Source organism: Phyllostomus discolor, chromosome 2, assembly GCF_004126475.2.
Source record: "Phyllostomus discolor isolate MPI-MPIP mPhyDis1 chromosome 2, mPhyDis1.pri.v3, whole genome shotgun sequence".
In the NCBI taxonomy this organism is placed as follows: Eukaryota; Metazoa; Chordata; class Mammalia; order Chiroptera; family Phyllostomidae; genus Phyllostomus; species Phyllostomus discolor.
The window spans coordinates 82,202,739-82,220,328 of NC_040904.2; the positions used below are offsets into that span (position 1 = coordinate 82,202,739).

Consider the following 17,590-nt stretch of genomic DNA (forward strand, 5'->3'; position numbering starts at 1 on the left):
AATATTGGCTGAATCTCAAGTCCCACCTTATGCATGACCATGCAGAAAGACACCCGTGATCCACTGGAAAGCCACTCTCTGCTCCCCTGTCACCCACATTTCCCAGCACAGTGACTGTGACCCACAGCCATACCAACTCTGCAGCCATTTCCACAGCCTGTGGAAGGCAAGAGTGACGCTGCTTCCCTTGGAAGAATCTCTAGCTTCCTTGCCATCTCTTTATCTGGAGACCATATTCTCATCTTCTACAGATCTTTCCATCGTAGGAAGTCAGTGTTTAAAGAACCCTACAGAGACCATCATTACATCATTACATGAACAAAATGATGCCATTTGCACACTGAGTCTGAGATATAAGGGGGAGGAGGGGACAGGGAGGAGGAGAATCTTTACACTCCGATTTCTGGTGTTTATGACAAGAAGGTCTCCTACAAGTTGGCTGCTCTCCTTCCCTTCTTTCCCAGCGGTCCAGGGAGAGGAAAGCCCCTGGCCAGATACGGAAGGTTGTAGAAGTAAACGGTAAGCCAGCCTCTCCCCTCTGATAACCAAAAGCCCTCCAAGAAAAAGAAATGTGAATGTGGAGAAGAGACTCAGATCCTACTTCTCCCTACTCTCCTCTACCCTCATAACTTCACTCCCAGGATCTCACCCATTTTTATCCCACCAGCATGGCAGCCAGGCTTCAGACCATGTCTGAGACACTGCTGACTCCCATGCCGAAGGCCTGTGCTTCTGACACCCGACATGGAACCACAGAGATAGTTTCCTACTGCAGCCCTCTGATGTCTAATGCATTCATTCTCTTCTACACATCCAGCTTGCTCCAAATCAAACACAGTTTTATTTTTAACCCACAAGACTTCACTTGGAAATTGTGATGTGTGCTGTCATCCACTGTAGTTGGGATAAACAGGAGAGGTTAATTTTATCTGTGAAGGTGAGGACGTAGACCTGGGAAGCCTTCTAGACAAGAAGAATATGTAGGAACTGCAGTGAAACTATACGCAGAATGAAAAACTTTTTGGGACACAAGCTATTGGAGATGACATAACCTCCTGAATTTGTCAAGACACAGCATACCTAAGCAGCATGCCATAAATGTGGAGAAGACAGAAAACGTCTAACTGGTGAAAGTCTGAAGCGATCAGACGGAATGGCAAAGTACGCAGACCAGCTGTTCAAGAGCCCAGCCTAACATGTAATTGAGAAAGTGTATTCAGATCGGGGGATATAGAAGTTGCGTGTTCATGACAAAGAAGAAAGACATGCACACAGGATGAAAGAATTTTTGAGTGATATATACCACGGAGGCCTCCTAGAATTGTACAGGGCAGAGGTGAAGCAGACCTTCGTGTAATCCACTCTGAGTCACTTAACCTAGAGCAGACTCCGGGTTTTTTGTGTGTTTGTTTTTTAACTATAAAACAGGACTAAGCATTCCTGTCTCGTAGTTCTGTCAAGAAAATTTAATAAAGTAGCATATGTGAGCACACTGGGGGTCACAGTGGGTGCCACACCACTTCCCTGCTGTCTTCACCTCCTGGATGAGCACAGCCTAGAACGCATGTTAAACAGAGCTCTGGTCTCCATCCTTGGATGGAATCAATTTCCATGGAAGTCAAATGGTGATCTGTATGGTTAGCAAATGATGCTAATCAGTGAAGTATGGGAAGCAGCATTATTTCATTGCTCTCCCATGATGTCCCACACGATGTGGAACACTCCAACAGAAGAAAGCAGCTGCTACTAAGTTCTGGAATGAGAAAACTTGAGAATTCCAATTTTCACAGAAGACAGACTGATGTTTTTAATGTTACATCTCTTGATGGCATTATTCTGTCAATACTATCTGTTCCCTTCTGAGCCTCGAAGACTTTTATTGATTTGGTGTATGTCAACATAAGAAACACCAAATCTTTAATAATTTTTTCGTTTATTTGAGCCAAACTGATGATGATTACTGGGAAGCAAAATCTCAACAGAGTAAATACTCCAAAAAATGACACCTTATTTTATACATTACAATCAAAAGAGTAGGTGGTAGGGGGTCATGAAATCCACTGGAGATAGATTAGGGACACAGGAGAAAGTAAATCAGAGGAATCTCTGGGATTGGATAAAAAGTAACATGAATAGACATATACTTCTTTTACACAGGTAGGTATAGCACAATTACCAGTCAACAATTAACGTGATAGCAGTAACAATGGGGGGATTTGTGGTCTCTGCCCTGGCCCACCCATTGTACTTTCAAAGGTATGTTATCAGGTAGGTTAAAGAGACAGGCTCAGTTACGGTGAAGACTGTAACTGGTAGAGAAGAACACTGCCCTAGGACATGGTGACCTGCCATAAGCTGCTTTTAGTTAGAACGTTTTAATTTCAGACCGTCCTGTGTGGTTACTGTGGTCTCTGAGTTTGTAAGGCCACCATACAGGTCCCTTTTTGTCCAAAAGTATAAGAATACACTATGTCCAAAAAAGCTACAGAAATGTAGTCAACAAAGTAGTCGTACTTTATTGCACCATTGTAAGGAAGCGTGGGACAGTCTGGGACACTGACCTTCAGCAACTATGGTAAAAATATCCCTCAGGGAGACGCCACCATGTAACCAATGAAGACTTCCTCTCTGGCTCCACTTGAAAGATCAAGGACAGCTTATGAAGCCAGAACTGGGTAACACAAAGAGTTTCTAGGAAAGTTCTCTACTTATAACCCAAAAACTGTCTCATTCAGAGACAGCAAATGAGACGAAGAGTGTGTCTCTCTTTTTCAGATCTGAGTATGAAGAGCAGTCTTTGGTGTCGGGAAAAGACAGTATCACAAACCAAGTTACACATGTCAAATCAGCAATCTTTCAAAAGTAAAATAACCCAGCATCCTGACTAAAGTGTCCCAAATATTTAACATCTCCACGTAAATAAAAAGATAGCGTCGTGGCCTGCTGCCGAGAGAGGAAATGTGAAAACCAGTAAGCCAAATATCCAGGCCCTGCAGACCAGGGCGGACATGTGGCCTTAGAGCCATGGATGGAGAAAAGCTTCTGGCCAACCTATTTTCCTTAACCGTAACTAATCAAGTAATCATACCACTCAGGGGTGTTCCTTTTAAGTACATGTGACTTTGAGTTTAGAACCTGTGGCTTATGTGGTTTCTGATACTCTGGCATTGACGATATTCTTCTTACCCCCACTCCTCCAGTTTTTAAAACACTGCCTTTGAATAGCAAACACCAAGCCCCCACCCGTAACCTCTCTCCCGCCCCTTTCTCCTGAAGATCACGAAAGCAGCAGCTTTGGGTTCGTTTGCAGTTTCTGGAAATCGCTTTTTAGAATTTTTCTTTAAAGCCAGTATAACAGCACACAAGGAACGGGGCTGAAATGTCGGCCTCAAAATGACAAGGTTTTTTTCTCCCTTATCTTGAAAACTAACTCGCCAAACACCACAATTTTCTCACCGCCTCCCTTAACCCCAAAGCGCCTCGGGGCTCGCTTTGTTAGGTCTAGTTCTCCTGTGGCGGGAACAAGGGTTTCTCGCAAATTGTTGTCTAAGGTCTAAGACGGGAAACAGGCTTTCAGCCGTGTTCGAGTGTGTAAGAAAACAGTAGTGAGCGAGGAGCCCACGACTCCTCGAGCGCCCAAGCTCCCCTGCGATTAGAGAATAGGCTCCCGTAGCAGGGTCCACCCCGCTCCCAGCGCCCCTCGGCCCGCTCGCGGGCCCCAGCCGGCTCCATCTCTCCCGCCCTTGCTGGGCGGGCAAGGGCTTCCGAGCGCCCCGCCGGTACCTCCCAGCGCCTGAACCCAGGCTGGTGGGGGGCGAACGCACGCCACGATCCAGGGTTGGGAGGGTGCGCAGGGGGCAGTCGTAGCAGCTACAGAGGCTGCAAAACCCGGGGTTCCAGGCAGCACAGACCCGGGCCGCCCCGATCCTTGTCTGGAGCTCGGTCTCCCAGCACCCCTGACCTCCCTCCCTCCCTCCGCAGTGCAAACCCGCCGCGAACCAGCCAGGGAGAGTTACCCGCCGAGGCCCAGGAGCGAAGACCGCAGAGGCTTGCCGGGTTTCGCCGCTGCTCCCTCCAAGCCGGCTGCTGCCTCTCGCGCGGGTCCTGCAGCATCAGGCCGCCAAGGCCCGCGGCCGGCAGAAACCGGAGGAAGGTGGAGTGGGTCAGGGGCGGTGCGGACACGATTCGGTCCCCCCTGACCAGACCTGGGAGCAAGGGAGGGCGCAGTGCCGCCCGCCGTCCGGGGCGCCGCCAGCCCGCACTCAACCCGCCGCGCCCAGGAGACTGCTCTGAGCGCCCGCGGAGCCGTGGGGAAGCTCCTCCTGCTCCGCGGCTCGCGCCGTGTGGGCGGTGGCCTCGGCCGCCCCTGAGTTCGCAAGGAAGGTGCAATGCGGCGAGGGAGGCTCCGGATCCCCGGAGCAGATGCGAGGCAGGAGCCGAGCCAGCCCCTACCTTTTGGGCTTGGCGGACGCCAGCAGCGCGCCCTCGCAGGGCGCCCTGGACAGGAAACTCAGCACGGAAGAAGGCTGGGGAGAGCAGCGGAAGGCTTCACGATAGGGTATGAAGATCAACTTTCACAGTCGAGAAGACAGTCCATACCGCCCTGGTGTGTTTGGAAAACTGCCTGGGCAAAGGTGAGGGGCTGCCGGCGTACTCCCCTTCCCCGCCAGCTGGCGAGTGGCAGAAGTAAGCACGTTTGGCGCACCATCTGTGACACGAGCGGGGCAGGCGGTTTGGTTCCTAGCATGAAGGGAAGGGCATTGAGAGAGCTCTAGAATTCCTGGACGCTATCCATCAAGGGCAAACCTGTTCGTGCTTCTTATCTTTTTGGAGGTGTTGTTTTAAGGAGAAAGAAGGTGGGACGTGCAGTTTAACAAGTAGCTCTACCTTGAGGAAAGCATAAAATAATGTCCTCACACTTGGATGGCTCCGAATACTTTTTAAATTTCAGCGTTTGTGTAATTCATTGTCTAACAACATTCAATTAATAACGCCAGCGTTTGGGAACTGTGCATCATCATCACATGCCATCAGTAACCCCAGGGAGAAGAGCCACAGACTTGGGTGCAATCCAAAGCGGACAATGTGTCTTGCGCTGAAACAAAGTCCTTCTGTGACGGACCTTACGGTATTTGTCTTAATTTCAACAACAGCCCTAGGAGGCAGCACATGTCCTTTTCCCCAGTTTTACTAGTCAAAAACCAACAAATACACCAGGAGAGGGCTCAGAAAATCCCTTTCCTTTTCCTGAAATTGCCTTTGGAGTAACCCACACAGGTTTTGTCATTTTAAGATTTTATTTATTTACTTTTAGAAAGAAGGGACGGGAGGGAGAAAGAGAGAGAGAGAGGGAAACATCAATGTGTGGTTGCCTCTTCTCCTAGCAACCCAGGCATGTGCCCTGACTGAAAATTGAACCTGTGACCTTCTGGTTTGCAGGCCAGCACTCAATCCACTGAGCCGCACCAGCCACAGCCAGAGTTTGCCATTTTATAGGCGGCTCTGGAGACATCAGAGTAGTGAAAGATGTTTAGGAAATTTGTACATCTGAGCCAATTTTTCCTGAGGTTACTTTTCTAGTTTCAGGATTAAACCAGTGCTATACCTTCCTAGGTACATCCTTCTAGCCTTCCAAGGATTTTGGGATCTGCAAAGTCATGTGCAGACAGAAGAGGAAGACATCGTCTGCCCGTCCTTACTTCGCATTTGTGCTTCTTTCGGGTCAGTAATGGCCAAGAAGGCGCCGTTTACCCTAAACCCAGTTCACAGTCCACCTCCTCCACTGGCCTGCTGTGCAACCTCCTGCACATTTCCCAGCCCCCGCACCCCGCACTTCCTTTTTGTCTCCTAAAGAGAAATAATGCAACTTATCTTCAGAGTTGTTAGGATTAAGAATAAAAGATGAAATATAGAATTCTTGGCCAGTGCTTGTCACAAAGACCGTCTGTTCAGGAGGCAAGAATATTGACGACCAGTCATTGTACACGGTGAGTCAGCCCACCATGAGGCAGCGACTGTGTGTGTCATACCATTCCACAGGCCAGGAAAATCTCATTTCATGGTGAAGAAATAGAGTCAGGAAGCCAAGTAAGGTGCCCAAGGTCATACCAGCTACATTGTAGCTACTATTCAAACAAAAGTGCCTGGGGCAAAACCAGTTTTATTTTCGGGATATCTCACCACTCTGTGACCATCTAGGGCAGGACTTTTGACCCCAGGCAACATCACCTTTCTAAACAGCAGGATGTATTGTTGTAGGGCACATGATCACAATCATGTAAAAATTCTGAATTCCTTTGGAAGGTGTTGAAGAATAAAGCTGGGTGGTGGGATTACAGGTTTTTATCCCTCTCTGGTTGTTTGGGGGGAAGTATTTTTACAATGTAACTCGGCCCTTTTGTAGAAAATTTATTCTAATAAGGTGTGAGGGGAGGGGCCAGGAAGTAGGAGAGAACTCTGGGAACATGCAGGGTCTTTTAAAGACCCCTGAAATCATGATATTTAGGCCATGTACATGTAGGACTGATTCTATTTTCTTTACCTGTTTTTCAATTATGGATGCTTCACTGTCTGTAAATTAAAATGACATTGTTTAATGGGATGTGGCCTCAGAGCTCCCAGGGACAGGTAAAAGCCATGTTCCCCACCCCACCCTGGGTTGCCATTCAGCACCTGTAGACTCAATATCTAGCATGAAGTTAAAGAAAAGTAATATGTCTTCCTCATCCCCAACATAGGGCCTGTCTTTTAAATTCCAAACACAGGCCTTCGTGGCATGATTGAGGTAGGACCATTCTCGCAGAGGGGACCTACTAGCAGGATGAGCTCTCAGCAGGACGGTCACGTCAGATCAGAGCAGGTGCACCCCAGGACTGGAGAACCCCACAAAATGACGAAAGGCTGCTTTCTTACCATATGCCCTTGTATGTTAATAAAAAGTTGTTTTGTTGTTTTTTTCATTGTTGTTTGAACATTTCTTAAGACTTGGGGTTTTCTTTTTCTTTTTCCAAAGATTTTTATTTATTTCTTTTTCGAGAGGGAAGGGAGGGAGATAGAGAGAGAGAGAAACATCAATGTGCAGTTGCTGGGGGTCATGGCCTGCAACCCAGGCATGTACCCTGACTGGGAATCAAACCTGCGACATTGGTTCGCAGCCCGCGCTCAATCCACTGAGCTACTCCAGCCAGGGCTTAAGACTTGGGTTTTTCCATTTTAAACAATATCTGGCTCAAGACTGAGCTTGGCCAAGCTAATCCTCTTCACATAGAATTTTTCCTACTGTCCTAGGTGAAGATCCTGCCAGCGCTCCTTCTAGCTGTCTTGGGGTTTTATCTCCTATAATCAGTTGTTTCCAGAACAGGTGCATAAAAATAAGCCACAGTGCCTACGTAGTCTAAATCCTAACTCAGAGCTATGCCTTTGCCTACATTGTGGGAAAACTACTACATTAGCAGAGAGCAGTTCACTCTTTCAAGCAGAGATATAACTACTCCAACATCTCCACTTCAGGGCAGAGTCTCAGCTATGTGTTTGCATATGTTAGCAACCATCCTATTGATTTCCCCAGTACCATGCTGTGTGTGCATGAAAAAGGAATTGGGGTTTCCCAGAAAGCTCATTTGCAACTTCATACATGATAGTATCTCCATATTCTACTTGTCCTGTCAGGCTTTCAGAAGTCTCAGTAGCCCAGGCTCAGGAACTTCATTCGCTCTCCTACAGGCTGGAAGGTGAGGCGTGGTGGGAGGGTGGGACTAGGGGTAAGCATGTCCTAAGCACACGAAAGTGTAAAACATCTGTGTGGTGGAAGCCATAATTAAGACAAACGATAGGAAACAATGGAAGCATATTATTTAAAAGGGTTAGTATACAGAATGCATAAAGGATTCCTATATACCAGTTAAAAGAAACAGACAATTCTCCCTGGTCATGTGGATCAGTTGGTTGGAGCAGCATCCTGTGCAGCGAAAGGTCATGAGTTCAATTCCCAGTAAGTAAACATGCCTAGATCTTGGACTTAATCCCTGTTAAGGGCAAGTATGAGAGTCAACCAATCACTGCTTCTCTCTCACATTAGTCTCTGTCTCTGTCTATCTCTCTCTTTCTCCCCCCCCTTCCCTCCCTACCTCTCTCTAAAAAAAAATCAATAAGCAAATCCTTGGATGAATATTAAAAAATAATAATTTTTTAAAAAAGACAATTCATTTTAAAATAGGGCACAGACCATTAAGAAAGCAATTCACAGACATATTGTCCACAAACATGTGCAAAGATTTATCTTTTTATGACACTGTGTAAGAAAATGTAAACAATAAAAAGAAATCAAATTGGCAAAACTAAGGTTAATGAGTTTTGTCAAAGTTGTCAAGGAAACTATTCAAGAAAGTGCAAAGCAGTACTTCCTTTTTAGAGAACCATTTGGTGATTGCTATCAAATTTACAAGGTTGTTCTGGGTTTGAATTTCAGAACCCTAATTGAGTTCCCTTAACTTTCCTCCTCTGAAGACAGTTTGGCCTCAAGCTAACAAGTGAGGTAGGAAAGAGTACAGGGAAGGAAGAGACAGGAACTCTTGCTGACTCCCTGTACAAAACACACACACACACACACACACACACACACACACACACACAGTGGCAGGGCCTCTGGGGTTGTGCAGGGCAGTCTACAAAGCTGCCGTGTCTGGAGAAGCGTGCTCATTCTCCTCTTCGGTCTTGGGAGGTGTTAGAAGCTGGGGCCTCTGTCCACACTGATGAGTCCCACTCCATGGAGAGAAAACAGAGGTCCCACTCTCCTCTTCTGTCTGTGCGGATGCTCTCCTAGTTTCTACTCTGATACTGCGGTGATCCTGTCAAAGCACAACAGGTAATTTTTTTCAGTCCACTATTATACCTAACACTTTTAGCTGACATCTTTGTCTCTGTTCTTATGTGGTTTACAGATAGAGCTATACTATTTATAAAATAGATCTCTAAAAGTGGAATTACCAGGAGAAATGTACACAAATCTACATTCAAATAATTCCCTACTTTATATTTCCATGTTCAGAAATTCACATTGTTAAAGAAAACTGTTTTCCACAGCACCCCGGGAGCAGAGTGCAAGGTAGAGTCACTGCAATGAGCTGAGTGGTCCACAGGCTTCTCTGCGTTTCCCAAACCCCAGTCTGCTGTGAATGCGTGTGTCCTTCAGACCAACAGTGCGATTTTCTAGGACTCCATCCAGTAGAAATAATGACATATAAACACAAAAATAGATGCAGAGGTGGTCAAGGCAGCATTGCTTGTGTGTGGTAGAAGCAAACGTTCCTCTCTCCTCAAGGTTCTTCTGACTGGTCTAATAATCATACAGATTAGCAAGAGAAAATAACCAAATTTAACACGTACATATGTAAGGGAACCCCCATACATGAGAGAGACCCCACATGCAGGAGAGTTTCAGACACGGAGAGAGAACATGGATATATAAGACATTCTGAGCTAGGGATGAGGTAAGATGCTTCCGGGAATTTCAAAAGGCCATTGCAGGATGATAAGAAGAGCAGACCTTTCATAAACAGAAGTTTGCACTGCCATATAGAAAGGTCAGAAAAACAATATCTGATCATCTGTTACGGCCTGTAATTTAAATTCTTCTAAATAGTCACAGGGTGGGGAGGGAGAGAAGTCTCTCTTGTGCCTTCTGCTAAAGTTGCCTTCAACGCAGTGCAGTCTGCATCCCACAGAGGCACATGTTGGGGTGCCTCGTTCTGGACCCCCACACTCACAATGTTAAAATCAAGAAAGTTGTGCCCAAGAATAGAGTGACTGGTTAGATTATGGTACATCCTACTACTGAACACAGCTACTGCAAAGCTGTTACAAATGTGACGACAGCCACCACACATTGGCTTTAGAAACTCTAAGGTCAGAAAATATTTACTGTGCAATTCATTTAGATCAAGCAGAAAAAGGAAGGACCACTGACATGTGTGAACGCATTTGTGCATACACAGGAAATGGTTCTGAAGGCTACACACCGAGATGTGGGCAGATGTTTCTTCTAGACAGTGGAACTGCAGGGCCAGAGAAAGGAAGTGAGGGAGGATGTTGGCCTTGTACTCTATGTATTTCCAATAGATTCAACTTTTTATAATGTACGTGAGTTACTTTTGTATTTTTTTTTTTTTTTAGAAAAGTGTGTTTGACCCTGGCTGGTGTAGCTCAGTGGATTGAGCACGGGCTGCGACCCAAAGAAAAGTGTGTTTGGGCAAAGAAAGTAAAAAACCCAAAATGAAAATGCATCAGTATTTTGGCACAAATTTGAACTCTCTAATTTGGGGAGTCCCTACCTGTGTTCTCTTCATCCTATAAAATACATTTTTTTCAGTTGGTAGAGATCAAAATAGAAATATCAGGTGTAAACAAAACAAAAATAAAACCCTTACAACAACATTGAAAGAATAATTAAAAAACCCATGTGAGTCCTGTTTTTATTTTGCAGTGGGAAAAAAAATAGGCATGGAAAAAGCTTGAAGAAAAAGGTTAGTATGTTTGACTTCATAAAAATGTAGAGTTTATAAATGGCAAAACACACCAAGAAATAAAAAGATAAGCAGGAAAAAAATATTTGCAACACATGGCAAATGCTTAATATTCATATTATACCAGGAGATCTTTGGGTGGGGGGGGAGATAAGTATTTAATTTAAAAAAAAATAGGCCAACTACATAGATAAGCAACTCTCTGAAGAGAAAAAAATTTTTTAAAAATTTTATTTAATTAAGCAAATAGGTATGCCTACTGTTTCAGACACTGTTCTAAGCAGTTATGTGGCAGCAAAGGACACAGGTAATAATTCTTGTCCCCATGGAGCTTACATTCTAGCAGATTTGAAGAGTCTTGAGTTTACTGATAAAATTTAAAGTTATATATAATTTGCACTAATTGGTAAAAATTATAATTATTAAAACTCACTGTGGCCCTGGCCAGGTAGCTCAGTTGGTTAGAGCATTGTCTAATATGCTAAGGTTATGGGTTCAAACCCTGGTCAGGGCACACACAAGAAGCAACCAATGAACATGTAAATAAGTGAAACAACAAATCTCTCTCTCTCTCTCTCTCTCAATAAAAATAAATAAATAAATAAAAACTCACTGTGGAGATAGAGATACTTTCCTGTGCTATTGGTGAGAATATAATTTGGTGCAGACTTTTTGGAGGGTATTTTAGCAAAAGCTGTTACAAGTTTAAACATTTACATACTTTGATGCAGATACCTCTGATAGAATTTCTGTTACAGATTTTCTTGCACAATGATACAAAGTATATATAAGAATTGCCATTTAGCCCTCACTGGTGTGGCTCAGTGGATTGAGTGCTGGCCTGTGAATCAAAGGGTCACTGGTTCAATTCCCAGTCTAGGGTATATGCCTGGGTTGCAGGCCACATCCCCAGTAGGGGTGCACAAGAAGCAACCACACATTGATATTTTTCTCCTTCTCTTTCTCCCTCCCTTCCCCTCTCTAAAAATAAATAAATAAAATCTTTAAAAAATTGCCTATAATCTAAAGGTAAACTAAATCTAAATCCAGTAAGCTGCTGGAATTACTGGGTACATGTATACTGTAGTTTAGTTCTATACCTAATGACTTGGAATAATGCCAAAGATACTATTAAATTTAAGCAGTATGTTGCAAAAAGAGCTTACCTGGTAAGATCCAGCTATATTGCTAAATATAAAAAATATTAAAAACAATAATGATAGCTATAATAGTGTGCATGCTTATGTTAGCACACACAAAGTGTCTGAAGGAATGCACACAGACTGTGAACATTGGCCACCTGTAGAAAACGCATTCATGGGGGGACTTGCCTTTCATTTCGTTCAGAAATGTTTCATTTCTGAATGTTTCATTTGCACAATAATCGCCTACTTATTGGTAACTGGAAAAAGGGGCAGAATTTTTAAAACAATTTAGGTGTTAGGAATGTCCCAGTGCATTGCTTAGAGACACAGCAAAATGAGCTTTGCTTGTGACAGGAGTGGAGGTGAGCAGCTTTTCCAAGAAGTAATGACAAAACTATGTTATAAAGGAGTGATGGTGCATCGTTTTCATCAGAACCTTGATAGTGACAGTGTTTTTGGTTTCTCTTGTTCTCAACCTCAGAATTCAAGGAACGCACCCACTGCAGACTTGCAGGGAATCCTCACATCACCTGTGGATATTTGTAAGACACTGACTTATCAAGCCAAGAGATGCTCTGACACAAAACTGGTTTTGGAGAACCCACCAGGAACCACTGCCTGTGCATGCCCAGGAACCTCTCCCAGCAGTTTGCCATAATGCCTGAAGCTGAACAGAGGGACACAAAGGGAGTGGGGGTCGGGGGGAGAAAGGCAGTGTGGTGGGCACTGGATACGCTCAAATGAGAGCTCATATTTGTTATTCTCTTGCCAGATGCTAATTGAGTTTATACAGATTATGTTGTTTATCACACACACAGAACCCATGTGGGCTGAGTATGATTACCCCCATTTTCCAGATGAGGAATTAAAGACAGAGAAATGCCATGGCCAGGTGGCAGCTCAGTTGGTTAGAGCTTTGCCCTGTACACCAAAAGTTTCCAGGTTCAATCTCCAGTCAGGGCACATACTTAGGTTGTGGGTTCAATTCCCAGTGGGGCCTGTATAGGAGGCAACAAATTGATGTTTCTCTCTAACATCAATGGTTTTTTTTCTCTCTCTCTCTCAGTCTCTGTCTCTTTTTCAGTCTCTCTCTCTCCCTTTCTCTCTCTTAAAAATCAATAAAAACATAATCTCAGGTAAAGATTAAAAACAAATCTCTCTCCAAATTTAATAAATAAATATATAAACAAGTAAGTAAGTAGGTAAGTAAGTAAGTAAATAAAAGTAGCCTTGGCTGGTGTGGCTCTATGGATTGATCACCAGTCTGTGAACCAAAAAATTGCTGGTTCAGTTCCCAGTCAGGGCACATGCTCGAGTTTGGGCCAGGTCCCCAGCTGGGGGCATTCTAGAGGCAATTGATGGATGTTTCACACATTTACATTTCTCTCCCTCTCTTTCTCCCTGCCTTTCCCTCTTTCTAAAAATAAAAAATAATCTTTTTTACAGTTTTTAAATAAAACTATTTTTAAAAAGTCTCAGCCCTGGCTGGCATAGCTTGGTGGATTGAGTGTGGCCTGCAAACCAAAGGGTTGCCAGTTCAGTTCCCAGGCAGGGCACATGCCTGGGTTGCAGGCCAGGTTTCCAGGGGGTGTATGTGAGAGGAAACCACACACTGATATTTGTTTCCCTCTCTTTCTCCTTCCCTTCCCCTCTCTCTAAAAATAAATAAAACCTTTAAAAAAAACTCTTGAGTAATCATACAATTTGTCCAAAGGCCCAGAACTATATGTGTCAATGCTGGGATAAGAACCCAGATTAAACTCCAAAGCCCTGTTTTCACACCAAGGCACAGTGCCTTTCTATTCAAGAGATGAAGGATGTGAGAAATTACTGACTTGTAGGAGACTGTTCTGCATGGCATGGGCCCAGCTCCCACTCGGAGATGCACAGGACCCACGCCCATGGGGAATCAGGCCTACAATGTGCTTAGGCCACTTTGAGTCTTGCTCTTACTAAAAAACTCCCTCACCCTGAATTGAGGACATTTACTACAAAGTAACTTCCTAAAATCCATGCTAAACCTTCCAAGGATGAGTGTAACCTGTTCAACCACTTTTGCCTTTTCATTTGCAAATATCCCTCTTCTGTGATGTGATTAGTGGCATTGGCTCCTTTGTTTTCTGTAAAAGGTAACCACCTAAATCGAACCTGTGCATAGTTAATGAGGACCATCAGGTAATGTGCTGAGAAACCCAATAAAAGCCAGTCACATCAAGAGCCAAGGCTTTCGCTCTCCTTGAGAGAAAAGCCATGCTGTCCCTTTTCCTCCACCAGACTCGGTAGTCCCTGTGAATGAATGTCTCATTTCATCCATAATGATGTGGATGCTGTGGGCTGGTGTCTACATCACTGACTCTTATTGCTAGGGTGCATGGTTGTGTTTTCTGGAAAACACAACCATGATCAATTGCATGGGGATTCTTTAAAAGATTAATTGGCCTTTAGTGTGTGGGTAATCAAGCTATTGACTGAAATGGAATTGCAGTGAGTTCCAGCCCCATTATTCCCATCGTGGTTCTCCAAACCGGAATGTTTTCTCCAGATATATAGGATGTAGACTACAAAAACCTTTCTTCAGGACCAGTCATCATTTCTCCTCCCTATTTTGGCTCTCTCTTTTACCCCTGAACCCACTTCCGGGGATAGATCTCATTTTTAAGATGATAATCACAGCAGAAGTAGTAACTATAATGGCATCAGGGTCATCACAGAGAAAACACGTGAAAACAGCTTCCCAAGAGGATGCCAGTCCAGGCCTTCTACTCCTTATCTCTGTTCCTCACTGGACAGGGATCACCACACAGCAGGACATCATGAACGCCAGAGAGCCAGTGTCAGTCGTAAAGAGCTGTAGTTACAGGAACCACTCATTAGCAACTGAAGTAGAAATAAGGATTAAAACTGACAACTGTTTCTCAGTGACTTGAACTAGTTATCTTACTACAATTTTAGTTTGTACAATATCTTCTTATAAGCTTTTGCTTTTTTGTAGTCAGAATGCCATGTTGGCAGCAGTTTTTCCAAATCCTGCACAAAACTGTCAGTTGTTACAAGTGTCTTAGCCACATGATGATCCACTGGTCACCGAGACAGCTGCCTGCAGGGCTTCAGAGGCGATAAAACCAGCACTGCTATCTTCTGTCTTCATCGTTTTACTATTATTACATAAACTTGTGGGTTCTCTGAATCTTGCCTAAGGGACTAAAAAGAAGCATATATAATTTTCTTTTTGCTTGAAGAGATGGGAATATGCAGGTTTAATTGTATGCCTCTGTGGCTATGACATAGTAAATTAATTTAACTAAGTCAAATAGGTTTTGAACTTGGGAATTCATAAAATTTTATGTAACTGATAAGAGTTTTATTGGCTATGGATTAAAAAATTACTACCACTGAATTTCCTGGGCACTTTAGAGCCAAGTCCTGCCACTGAGAATCTAATCTCAGACAAAATTCTAATTCACGATGTGGAAAGCAATAAAACTCCAACAGGAAATCTTGGGAAGTTGTCCCTAAAATCTATTTAACTCCATGAGATCCATAAATTCATTTATACATCACTTCAGAAAATGTGCATATCGCTTGCAGCTCAGTCACCCCCTCCCCCCCAACATACACTTACTCTATATCTGAGATCTCTCAGGCATTCATGCACAACTTCCATAGAGGAGCTTGGGAATCTTCTACTTCTAGCTCTGACTACTTTATGATTTCTCAGTTTTCTTTCCCAATGGCAATAATTTTATTTTTCATACAAGGTGCCATTGCAGATAACCATCAGAGAACACATTGATGTTTTCAGATACAGAGAATTGAACAAAACCATTTTATTTTTTTCCTTTCATTTCATTTTTTTAGCCCTCACCTGAGGGTATGTTCATTAATTTGAGAAGGAGGGGGAAGAAAAAGAGCGGGGGTGGGGGGAGAGACATCGATGTGAGGAACACAGATCTGTTGCCTCCTATATGCAGCACCCCAACAGGGAACAGAACCTGTCACCTAGGTATGTGTCCCGGTCAGGGATCAAACCTGCAACCTTTTGGTGCAGGATGACACTCAAACCAACTGAGCCATCTGACCAGGGCTGAACAAAAGCATTTTTAGCATACTGCCTTATTGTACATAGAAAACTGGTGAACATTTTTAGACATGATGACTAAGAAATAAAATGTGGTAATGCCATTTTTTGGTATGTTTATGAATCACTCAGCAATGTCGTTATAGGGTATCTTTACCTGAAAGCAGAATTACAATCACTCTGATAGCCTCTGGGCAGTTCCTAAATGCAGGTCTAGTGAAGGGTACAAGCAAGAGAAGCCAGAGACAGATAATATGTCCCAAGTGGAAGGGTGACCATTTGGAACCTGGCTTGGCACATTTTGAGAGTTGATATAGCCATGTTAATAGCTTCAGATTGAACTCAATTTGGAAATATTAAAGATTAAAACTCAACTCTTATCACATCCGTTGGCAATCAGCATAATTGAGAATTTCTGAAACACTAGCTAAATAAACCTAGGGTTAAAAAAAAAGTCCACCCCTGGCTGGTGTAGCTCAGTGGATTGAGTGCGGGCTGCAAACCAAAGTGTCCCAGGTTCGATTCCCAGCCAGGGTACATGCCTGGGTTGCAGGCCATGACCCCCAGCAACCGCACATTGATGTTCCTCTCTCTCTCTCTTTCTCCCTCCCTTCCCTCTCTAAAAATAAATAAATAAAATCTAAAAAAAAAGTCCACGTAACAGAATTGTTACTTCACAACGTTTGTCTAGTTTTCACTGGTTGTCTTGCAAAAAAACCTCTTCATCTAATGAATTTTAGTGAAAGCCTCTAGCAACTGTAACCTTTCTTAACCCAGCTCTAGGTACCGAGTATCAGAAACAACTGCCTGGAAGTGGGTGCTGCCACAGGCAAAGGCCACGTTTCTCCTGCAGGTAAGGCTCAAGTTTCCCCTTGATGTCATCCCGGGACTGCGCTCCACAAGTCATCAACCTGGCCTGTTCCCACAGCTCCTTCTGTTCCGAGGACAGAAAAGGCTGTGTCATCCCTGGGAACTCCCCTTGGGATGGATGTGACATCTCCCACATTTAGGCATGAGTGTCTTTGACAAGGCCAAACTGTTGAGGTCTTAATCCTCAAATTCTTAGTCTTATGCCTCCGACTGCTTGCTGAGCATCAGTGCAGTGTGTATTTATCCGCACTCACTGTATGCAAAGTACTTTACAAAAAACAGAGTCAACAAATCCAAAACCCAATTTTTAGACTTCCACCCTAATCAACCTTTTCCCTTAACTTGCTCATTTTTATTACTGATAATGCCTCTCTCCCACTTTGAAAGTTCAGAATCATCCTTGACTTCTCCCTTTTCCCCATCTTACCAGAACATCCATCCTTTGTGTGATTAACACACTCCATTTTCATTAAATACGTATATATTAAGTGCTTTCTAAGAGATACCAGGCACTGCTCTAGGTGCTGGGAATACCTTAACAGGAGAAAACAGACAAAAAGCCTTGCTCTCCTGGAGCTTACCTACTAATAATTAAAAGTGTCCTGAAAGAGTCCTCAAACATCATTTTATTGAGCCCTTCATCTCCATTTCACCTGTGCCTCTCTCTCACACAGAGTCCATTCCACTCCCCCAATGCCAGGCCTGGATTCCCTGAGCCACCCCGTCAGATGTCCCATACCTAGAACTGCTTTCTGTGTAACAAAATCCTGGAGGTGCACAAGTCACTCTTCCACTTCCCATTCTTGGGCAGATCTCCCAAACTCCAGTTAGGTTTCTTTTCCCTTTCTCTCTAGAGCATGCTGCCTCCCGACACCCCACCCCACCGACACAAAGACAACAGTGGACTCCACCCTCTGAGCCTCCATCAATCTAGGCTTTTGCAAACAAAAACAGCAGAAGTTGAGTTGTCTTCTAGA

General features: G+C 44.0%; 2 protein-coding genes across 6 annotated transcripts in view; one reads left to right on the forward strand and one right to left on the reverse strand.

Annotated features, from left to right (window-relative positions):
• The window catches only part of ST3GAL6 (ST3 beta-galactoside alpha-2,3-sialyltransferase 6), a 76,044-nt gene extending 71,470 nt beyond the window's left edge, over positions 1-4,574 (reverse strand). For 2 of the 5 annotated variants that reach the window (XM_036018023.1, XM_036018022.1), the window contains exon 1: positions 4,017-4,141. The gene's annotated coding sequence lies outside the window, so the exon portion shown is untranslated. Of the gene's footprint in view, positions 1-4,016; positions 4,287-4,452 lie in introns of those variants that run through there. The other 3 variants (XM_036018016.1, XM_028504275.2, XM_036018017.1) reach the window with 3 other exon arrangements.
• LOC118498275 (translation initiation factor IF-2-like) lies at positions 3,025-6,957 on the forward strand. The gene is made up of 3 exons (XM_036016061.1): positions 3,025-3,066; positions 3,674-4,634; positions 5,637-6,957. The coding sequence occupies exons 1-2, from the start codon at positions 3,025-3,027 to the stop codon at positions 4,562-4,564; spliced, it is 933 nt and encodes a 310-aa protein (XP_035871954.1). The 3' UTR covers positions 4,565-4,634; positions 5,637-6,957.
• The last annotated feature ends 10,633 nt before the right edge of the window (positions 6,958-17,590 follow it).

Excerpts from the sequence above, each read along its gene's own strand:
- LOC118498275 (XM_036016061.1), top strand. The coding sequence starts at position 3,025 with ATGGATGGAGAAAAGCTTCTGGCCAACCTATTTTCCTTAACC. Across the intron at positions 3,067-3,673 it reads CCAACCTATTTTCCTTAACC|CAGGGTCCACCCCGCTCCCA; the intron begins GTAACTAATCAA and ends AGGCTCCCGTAG.